At 32.0% G+C, this 9,951-nt stretch overlaps 1 protein-coding gene across 1 annotated transcript in view; it reads left to right on the top strand.

The window, feature by feature from the left end:
- The first annotated feature begins 875 nt into the window (after nucleotides 1–875).
- The window catches only part of LOC111709480 (uncharacterized), a 31,454-nt gene continuing 22,378 nt past the window's right edge, over nucleotides 876–9,951 (top strand). Inside the window, exons 1-17 of the mRNA XM_023483147.1 lie at nucleotides 876–960; nucleotides 1,306–1,347; nucleotides 1,588–1,661; nucleotides 2,196–2,309; nucleotides 2,585–2,646; nucleotides 2,912–3,025; nucleotides 3,518–3,602; nucleotides 4,080–4,146; nucleotides 4,464–4,516; nucleotides 4,641–4,792; nucleotides 5,187–5,319; nucleotides 5,853–5,926; nucleotides 6,457–6,529; nucleotides 7,452–7,547; nucleotides 8,702–8,790; nucleotides 8,915–9,097; nucleotides 9,330–9,467. Coding sequence (XP_023338915.1) covers nucleotides 1,646–1,661; nucleotides 2,196–2,309; nucleotides 2,585–2,646; nucleotides 2,912–3,025; nucleotides 3,518–3,602; nucleotides 4,080–4,146; nucleotides 4,464–4,516; nucleotides 4,641–4,792; nucleotides 5,187–5,319; nucleotides 5,853–5,926; nucleotides 6,457–6,529; nucleotides 7,452–7,547; nucleotides 8,702–8,790; nucleotides 8,915–9,097; nucleotides 9,330–9,467 — 1,449 coding nt within the window. The 5' untranslated portion in view covers nucleotides 876–960; nucleotides 1,306–1,347; nucleotides 1,588–1,645. The remainder of the gene's footprint in view (nucleotides 961–1,305; nucleotides 1,348–1,587; nucleotides 1,662–2,195; nucleotides 2,310–2,584; nucleotides 2,647–2,911; nucleotides 3,026–3,517; nucleotides 3,603–4,079; nucleotides 4,147–4,463; nucleotides 4,517–4,640; nucleotides 4,793–5,186; nucleotides 5,320–5,852; nucleotides 5,927–6,456; nucleotides 6,530–7,451; nucleotides 7,548–8,701; nucleotides 8,791–8,914; nucleotides 9,098–9,329; nucleotides 9,468–9,951) is intronic.

Genomic DNA, 9,951 nt, shown 5'->3' with positions numbered 1-9,951 from the left:
TTAATTTTATTCCAGATGGAGTAGAGAATTGTTGAAAACAACTAGGGCTGGTTTAGCTCCTGTTATCCAGAAACGGCCACAACATTTTCAAAATGTTTTTCTACATTTTCCCCCTCTTCATCCTTATACCCCTTGTCTACGCCATACCGGGGACCAAGGTATTGTTCGAGAGAGATAATTAAACATAAACAGTTAGATTTCCCGGAGAAAATTGGTTTTACAAAAAATATAATAATTGATATAATCAGGGCCGGGGGGCGGGGAGGCTAAAGCATCATCATGTCTGGCCGGGTCTTCATAAATGAACAAGAATATGATAACATCTGAAATAAAATTAATATATAAATCCAAAACAAAATATAATGAATTTATTTTGGTTAAATAAATCGTCCAAAAAGTAAATTGAATCATTTAATTTATAAATCCCAGCCGATTTCAACATTCAATTAACCGTAAAATTTGCGAGTTATTACTTATTAGTATGTTTGAAATCGTTTACTTTGAACTTTAAATGCAAAATGTCTGATATTTATATAAAATAGCATATCAGATCTGTGAAAGATATAGAGTGAGAATGAAAGAGGTCGAATTGAAAGAAAGATATAAATAAATAAAATTTACAATACGAAAACTTGCTACTTTATATTTTATTTATAATCCTTAATCAGAAATGTAACATTCTTAAATTTAAAAAAAATCTTTTTAACTTCTCTTCTAATTTCTTGTGTTAAAAGATAATATTAAGTGAGGATAGAGATAACTATTTTTAGGTCTCAGAGGTAAAAACTTCAATAAATGAATCTAATTCGGCGGTTGATCTTAATTCATTCGACGATTATCAATATGAAGAATATCAGGTGAAAACTTATCCAGATTTCCCTCTGATACAGAGATACACTCTGATCCCCAGTTTCCTGTGTATTCAAACTGGCAGAGAGCTGATGATCTTGGGCAACCCAGGTAGGTCAACCCAGACGACCCCCCTCCCCCATCTTCCGTGTCGATTCTGTCTGAAAAAGTATCCAGCCCTGTAAATAAAGCATAAATGAAATATTATGTAAATACGTTCCATTGATCATATTCATGCACCGCTTGGCCCATAGCCTGTTCTGGTTTTTTTTTGTTGCGGGGGGCTCAACCAGTCTAGGACCCACAAAACTATTTAATTTTTTCAAAAATTAAATTACAGAAATATTAAATCTGGCATATCATTTTTAACCAGGGAGATATAGTTTTTAGGGAGAGATTTAGGGGAAAATGGTTTTGTAAACATCTTTACTTTTATTTAACACGAATATTTTCTAGGTTGAATAGTCCCAGAAAAAACGATGAAGACAAATATATTAGGGATATAAAATGGATTATTTAAAATTTATATAATTGAAAAAGAAGACAAAAGTTCCTTACAAAAAAAAATAAAGTATCGATGCACCGTTTTGTTAAAGAGAAAAAATTAAGCCAAATTTACCAAATGGAATTCAAAAGCCCCATGAAAATGGAAAAAAGTGATTATTAAACAGTAATTAGACTAAGATCAAAGAATAAATTTTGATTGAAGTTTTGATATCTATTTTGTTTTATGAACAGTGTTAAACTACCAAATGATATTCTTCAACACTTTGGTTATGGAGCTGGAAATGATCACATGAGCAACATTTTAGGTAAATGATTTCTTTCAAAAAACAAGGAGTGGTCACATTTAAGACAGATCCCCCCGCCTCCAACCCTTCCTTCTTTTCAAAATATTCCAGAATTCTATTGTTGTTTGTTCCATGTTCTAAAAATATAATAAATGCATATTTATATATAATAAATATAATAATATATAATAAATCAGGTAGCGAGAGGTAATTGTAAAAAATAAAAATATGTGCCCGTTCCTATTCAAATCAATGTTGATTGGACGATAACCCTTTTTTAAAAAATCACATAGACACTAAAAAAGAATGTTTTTTATATAGACAGTTTACACATAACATTGGAAACTTTGGAGACCTTACATCATAATGTTATGTATAGCTAGTAACTTTTTTTAATCTTTATGTCTAAAATTTGAAGGTTAATTGTGAAAAAGTAAACTTTTAAAAGTGTTGTTCAGTTGGGTAATTCTTGAAAATATATCAAATAAAACTGACTTTCAAAGTAAGAAGAAATGTCAGTCATTTTGTTAAATTTAGTATAAAGCTAAATATTAGGAGTATCTGCTGCTGATCTACCAACCCTGCACAATGACATGGATCCACCTAGTCCTCCTAGATCTCCTCCTAGAACACCGGCTAGAACTACTACACTTAAACCTGTCGTACAAGGTAGACAACACACAATTTTTAAAGAAAATAGGAATAGCTTGCCTTTTCAAAGTTTTTTTTTAATGCCATTCCGGAATTGGTCATTTGTCATTGTTTATAAGAAGTGTACTGCATTTTTGAAAATTAATAAACACTTTGCTCAGATATTATAATCTTGTTTTGAAGGGGCTGATTCATTTGGTGCACTGGACGCCTTATATAATCTGAATGACTTTTGTGTACTGTACAGACTGCTTTAGCTACTTTGTTGGGAGTTTTCAAGTTTGTTTGTTCAGATAAACGGAGGAAAGATCAGGATGATCTTCTAGCAGACTACCAGGATCATTACAGGGAACAGGTGAACATAACAAAAAATAAGCAGTTTAGACAAAAGTTTTTCTTGAATTCAATGATCCGTTTGTCAAGTTAATTTCTACTTTGAAAAGTAATCCCTTTATTTTGAATATACCATAATCGAATTACCAAGGAAATAAAACCGGCCTGAGTAAAAAAAGATATCTTCGTTTTTGTAAAAAAAAACTATTTGATGCTGCAAACCCGATTCATTCCATCCCAAACGGGAAACAAAATTCTTGGAGAATAACGCGGTGTATCCCTTTAAGGAACCTCCAAGGAAGGTTGACAGTGTCCGTAGGACCGAGGAGGAGTATTATAACAAGAAGGATTTACTTCCTAAACTTACTAAACCTCAAGATCAAGTTGAAGGGGAGAAAAAGGTAAAATATATTGAAAAAACAGATTTTCAAGTCAATCCGTGTTCGAGAATTTACATCCCCAATTTTCGGGGCAATAACGGGGGTTGAAGCGAATTAAAGGTAAAATAAGTGCTTTTTTAATGTATAATAGGGTCATGGCGGGGGGGGGGGGGGGGGGGGGGGCTGTGTGCCAATCTAAAAAAACATTGATCTGGAGCCCCCCATAAACACGTAATGCCTTTAATAAATTACGAAATACAAAACATTCTTACATCATTATTCATTCTCATTATGTTGGGTTTTTATTTAGATTTATATCCATTTAGATAAATTTTATGTTGCTAATCACTAAGGAGTGTCGTTGCAAAATACATTTTCAAAAAACCCAGAAAAAACTTGTGTATAAGGAAAACAAAAATTTAATCTTCTTTAAAATGAAGAGTAAAAATGTAATAAAATCTTTTATTAACTGAGTCTGAGACCTCTAGTGCTAATATTTTTAACTATTTTTAGCCTGCAGTATCCCCTGATGGTGTTGGGTCAAGTAAGAGTAAGAGTATGTGGAGTATGGCTTGGCAGGCTCATATCTATTTCTCAGGAACTAAAAATAAATAAGTTAATTGGACATGTTTTAAGAACAATTTTTGTTTTTATAATATTGTAAAATAGAAAAACAAAACATCAGAAATAAGAAATGTATTTTTTGTCAGTTATATAATAAAACAAAACATCCCTATATGTATATGTTGCGTATTGCCGGCCAAACGGCTGGACCAATTGTTGTTCTGAAATTTTTATAGGCTAAAAAAATTCTATTTTTTTTTCTCAAATTTTTTTCTTTCTTTTTTTCTTCAACATTTTTTTCTACGGGCAACGCCGGCCCTTTCAGCTAGTTTTAAATGAAATACATTTGATCTTAAAGATTTGTAAATATACTGCAGGGTTATTTTAAGTAAAACATAAAGTGGACGTTTATATTTCTCTTTTTCTATCTACGGAAGAGTTTTTTGATGTTTTTTTTTTTATTTATGGAAATAATTATTTTTCTTCCAATTTATTATTGTTTATCTTGAAGGTGTACTGTTTGTACTTCTGGCTCTGTACTGCACAATTAGTATTTGTAGGCTCAATCTTTTCTCTAGGTATTCATCAAAATTTGTTCAAATAAAATTATTTGGATTAGATTGGTCTCGACGTCAATTAACTGTTGAATAACTGATCAATGATTAATAATTTGATTAAATATTTGTTTGATTAAATGATTGCTTGATTGACCGCTTGATTGGTTGATTTTATTAAATAATTCATTAATTTTAATAACTGATTGATTGATTGGTTGTAGTTTGGTTGGTTAATTGATTGTTTGATTGATTGATGTATTGATTGATTGTTTGTTGGATTCGTGAAGTGATAAATACGTGAGTAAGTGACAGAAATTTAAATGTTGATGAATATTAAGATTATTCTCTCGTGGATTTTTTCTCTCTCTAAACCTGTGTATGCTAGTCGTAGGTAATTTCATTAAAAAAATCATTCAATCTTGTCCAACAAAGCTTACAACAAAACTATTACAGAATTTTTTTCCCATTGCAAATTAAAAATCTCTTGACCTTTATTTTAAAAATGTCCGTTGCAGGTGTTTCCCGTGGCGTATTTCTGCTTTGGGATGCATATAATGAGGCTGGAAGCCTGTACGCACCTATTGCGTATATTTTATTGAATATAGGATACCCTTGTATAACATCATCCTTTGCAATACTCTTTCTAGCACTACTGAGAGTTACACAGGTATTTTTTGGAATATAAAAGAAAAAAGGGGGCAGGGGGAGGGGTTTGTACACTTTTAATTCTTTTGCAATTTTAAATGTTTAATTAACCGTAAAGCTATATAGTCTATATTATGATAATGATAAAGAAAAAATGAAGATAAACCTTTCTCTCTCGTGCGATGTGGACTTTTCGGAAGTAATAGAGCTATGTCACCCGGTTTTATTTGATAGCACGTCAACTGTTTCTCTTCACACAGAAGAACATGAATTTATTTTATATCATTCCTAAAATCTAATGCCTTAACGCCATTGTTGGAAGCTCTTACTTTTTTCATGAAATACTACCTTTAATTAAAAAGTTCAGAATTAAGATAAACCCATGGGACTGATTAAAATCTTTTTTTTTTGTTCAGGTTGAACTGTTGAGTCCTTCAGTGCAGACCCCCAGAGCTCTGAGTATATTCTGCTGTGTTCATCTTCTAATCTCTATATCATTAGATATTACAGTTGGTCTAGTTACTAAACTACAATACCTTCTCCTCTTAGGTCAGTTATACTAGAAGATCATTTTAACCCCCCCCCCCTTTCACTAAGAAAATTAAAAGTTTATCTTAAAATGTTCACACTTTTGACAGGTTCTGGATTTATTTATTTTTGTTTACTTCTGAAACATCTAATTCAAGAAATAAATATTATAACAAATTGTTTAGGACAAGGAATATTTATTTTGTGGAGTCTACTCCTATCTGCAGGATACTTCTATATCTACTCTACAATGTTTAGGACAAGGAATATTTATTGTGTGGAGTCTACTCCTATCTGCAGGATACTTCTATCTATATCTACTCTACAATGTTTAGGACAAGGAATATTTATTGTGTGGAGTCTACTCCTATCTGCAGGATACTTCTATATCTACTCTACAATGTTTAGGACAAGGAATATTTATTGTGTGGAGTCTACTCCTATCTGCAGGATACTTCTATATCTACTCTACAATGTTTAGGACAAGGAATATTTATTGTGTGGAGTCTACTCCTATCTACAGGATACTTCTATATCTACTCTACAATGTTTAGGACAAGGAATATTTATTGTGTGGAGTTTACTCCTATCTGCAGGATACTTCTATATCTACTCTACAATGAAAAAGGTAACAATTTAAAATTTCCTCTAATTAGTGTATAAACTATTTTGCATATGATAAATTTGCACCCTGATCTCTAATCGTTCTCCTTAAATCTATTTAATTGAAATATTTTGTTATTATTACTAAAATTTAGGTGGAAAAAATAATCAAAACAGCCAAGAGCTATTTTCCACCTAATTGCTTTATACTTGTACTGTTAATATAATCATCAATTTTGTGATTGTAAACTCTATCTGTATACAGATACATTTATTTTAGCAATAAACTTTATCTTATCTTATCTTATATTTTGTTCTAATTCATCTATCTTTGCAACCTGATTACATTATCCTTTGTTTTCTTATTTTGACCATTCGATCAAATAGAATTTATAGAATTTGAGGCGAGTAAACAGTTCCTTTACATTAGAATTACTCTCGCTTTTTAGAGAGCAAAAATGACCAAGAAACAGTGGGGAAAAATTAAACATTTTTTTCCAGAAATAAAACATTAAAAATCAAAATACTTCTTAAAATAAAATTTACTTATTTTAGGTTGTGTCTCGGCAGCAGTGTGAAATGAACAGATCTGTTTATCCAAAGCTTATGTACGACCAAACCGGTTCCGGTATGTACTAGCTTTTTTTACTACATTCTCTTTGCTAACTGCATACAATTTTATTACATTTATTTATGTATCTGCCTCAATAAATACATTTCCCAAGGTGATAAATGGTTTGAAATAAATTAAACACCTAAGTCAATTTAATGAAAAAATATCTATGATTCTTAATATATGATCTATTATTCGTATCCTATTCGTAGGTGCCTACTCTAAATATATGATCAATTATATGTTTCCTAGCCTCATAGGTGCCTACTCTTATTTGTATCCCAGGTGCCTACTCTGAATATATAAAACAATATTTGTATCCTAGGTGCCCACTCTTAATATATGATCTATTATTTGTATCCTTGGTGCCTACTCCTAAATATATGATCTCTTATGTGTATCCTTGGTGCCTACTCTTAATATATGATCCATTATTTGTATCCTATAGGTGCCTACTCTAAATATTTAATTCACTATTTGTATCCTAGGTGCCTACTATAAATATATGTTCCATTGTTTGTATCCTAGGTGCCTACTCTATATCTATTATTCGTATCCTAGGTGCCTACTCTAAATATATGATCTGACATTTGTATTCTAGGTGCCTACTCTAAATCTATTATTTGTATCCTAGGTGCCTACTTTAAATATATAATCTGATATTTGTATCCTAGGTGCCTACTCTAAATATATAATCTGATATTTGTATCCTAGGTGCCTACTCTAAATATATGATCCATTATTTGTATCCTAGGTGCCTACTCTAAATATATAATTCACTATTTGTATCCTAGGTGCCTACTCTAAATATATGATCCATTGTTTGTATCCTAGGTGCATCTNTATTTGTATCCTAGGTGCCTACTCTAAATATATGATCTGATATTTGTATCCTAGGTGCCTACTCTAAATATATAATCTGATATTTGTATCCTAGGTGCCTACTCTATGCGATTACCAACAACCCACTCCAACCCTCTCTCCAGAGCTGTAAATCTGACTCTGGGAGTTGCTGTTCTAGGAAGTCTTATAGGTAGGTCAAGTCAGTTTAAGGAAAGATGTGAAATCAGGAATAGGATTGTGGATTAAGTTGGGATTCACTATCATGTTAATTTTGATAAGAATCTGGAATCTGTCCCCGCCATAAACAAATAGAGGCCCTGCACATTTTTTTTTACAATTAGTGAAATCTTAAAAAAATTAAGCATTAAAAAATATTTTCGCTTAAGTGATTTTGCTAAAATTTACTAACTATTCAGAGATTAGATATTATTAAAACAATCGCTCAATTTTCCACAGTTGAGATTGGTGTTTTGAGAGCAAACTGATTTTTATCAGGTTTTAGTTAATATTTGCCCCTTCGCGTCGGTCCGGATCCGTGGATCCACTTTTTTTGCGGATCCGGATCCAGGAAGTTAAACGGATTCCGATCATAAGCGTTAATTAAAAGTAATTGAGTCTTTGTCACAAACTTAAATTTTCAAATCCCAATAGCTTTGCAGCTTGATGGTGTAAACTTTTGATATTTCAAAATTGTATTATTTTATCGGACAGATTTACATAATTCACTATTGGAAATGTAAACAGGGGGCGGAAACGTCGTGTGTACGTGTCTGTACCAAAAGAATGTGTGTAAGGAATACCAAACCGAAGGTGTGTACTGTAGGTATATACAGTACATAAGAATCTCGGTATTTGTACAGTCTAGGAGAGTACAGTTTTTTTTTCTTATTTAATTACTTAAAACTAAGTTTAATATACATGTAATATATTATTTACATATTTAAGTCAACACTATAAAGCCAAATTTTCATGCAAAGAATATAATTTGATTAAAGTTTACAATAAACTACTCGTTATTCAAGTTTAATTATAATTGACGACATTGTTCTGCAATTTACTTGACTGTAATCATGTTGTGTGTCTGTACCAAAAGAGTGTGTGTAAGGGATACCGAACTCGTCTGCAAAGCAGTGCGACTGGCTTTTCATGCCAGACCAGCGCAATTTCCTTTCCCTTTATTCCTATTCCCTGGTTGCAAATATATGTGGATTAAAAAATCTGATTTTGCGGTAAAGACTTAATTCATTTAGAGTTCAGCATAAAAAATGTATAAGTTATTTATTGTTTATTTTCAAAGATAAGATATGTGTTACTTTGTGTTACAAATGCGGGAAATGATTTCAGGCGGTGTACAGCTGTACGGTATGATCGGTATGCACGGGTTATTACGGACTGATCCTAGGGATATACCAGACCCATGGTATGGATACCAGGTTAGACATATTTACTCATTTCGTACATTCAAAAGTTCCCGGTTCAGAGAGGCAAAACTTAAAACATTTTGTTGATAATTGTTAACCGGTTAATAGAGCTGCTATTTTAACCCTAACTCTCTAGGTTGCTCTACGAGTACTAGAGATTTTGATCTGCTTCCTGTTGGCCCTGGTTGCAACTACTCCTTTAAGACAGGATGGATCAGCTCCTCCAGGGCGGGGCTGCAGCTCCTGCTCTCCCCTCCTATGCTGCAGTGGGGAGGGTAACTGTCAGAAATGCGGAGTTGGAGAAAATCCGCCTACTCAAGTAACTTTTTCATTTGTTTCTTTTTATCATTTTCAATTTTTTGAAGAAAAAGAAAGAAATGCTTGGGGGTAATACGGAATATTCAGAAGAGAAATTTGTTATTTCCTATTCTTTCGCAAAAAAACCTTATATTAAAATTAATTTTTAAAATATTTTTCGTTTGAAAGGTATGATTTGATGTTTAACAGATCTTAATAAAATATTTCTAACTTTAACTCTGTATTCTCTATAGTTGGATGAAGAAATTTACACAGAAATCTGTTCTAACAACCACGCTGTTCGAGTTCTGAACCCTGCAGACAGCTACAACCAGACACTGACCAGTTACAACCAGATATCCAACAGTCTTTCTCTAACAGAACAGAACCAGGGGGGTTTAATCATTTATACCTTTAATTTTACGTTTATTTATCCTTTCATTTATGATTGAATTCTTTTACATACTTTTGATCGCCGTTTATTTTTCGTTTGTTCATAATTTGGTTTAATATTTTGATTGATTTAAGAACATTCATTTATTCATAATTCTTGGTACAATTCATTCATATATTCCTTAATTAATCGATCTATTGTATTAATTATTCTAATTTATAATTGTTGTTTTCATTATATTTCTGTTAATTATTATTAACATGACTTTTTGGCGTAATTTTACGTGGCCCTCGATTTATAAAGTGGCATGTCCATTGTCCATTCACAACGGTTCCCTCCTAAGATTAAATCGTCGTCAAAGCAAAAATTATAAAGATCTCTTTGTTTTTTCGAAAATTCATTATTTTGAATCGGGGTTTCCTCAAGAGATGACTTGCAGATTTATGCAGCAAGAAACAAAGAAGGAAATTGACAAAACAAAA

This window comes from Eurytemora carolleeae, unplaced genomic scaffold (assembly GCF_000591075.1).
Source record: "Eurytemora carolleeae unplaced genomic scaffold, Eaff_2.0 scaffold698, whole genome shotgun sequence".
Taxonomy (NCBI): domain Eukaryota; kingdom Metazoa; phylum Arthropoda; class Copepoda; order Calanoida; family Temoridae; genus Eurytemora; species Eurytemora carolleeae.
This window is presented reverse-complemented; position numbering and strand designations above follow the sequence as displayed.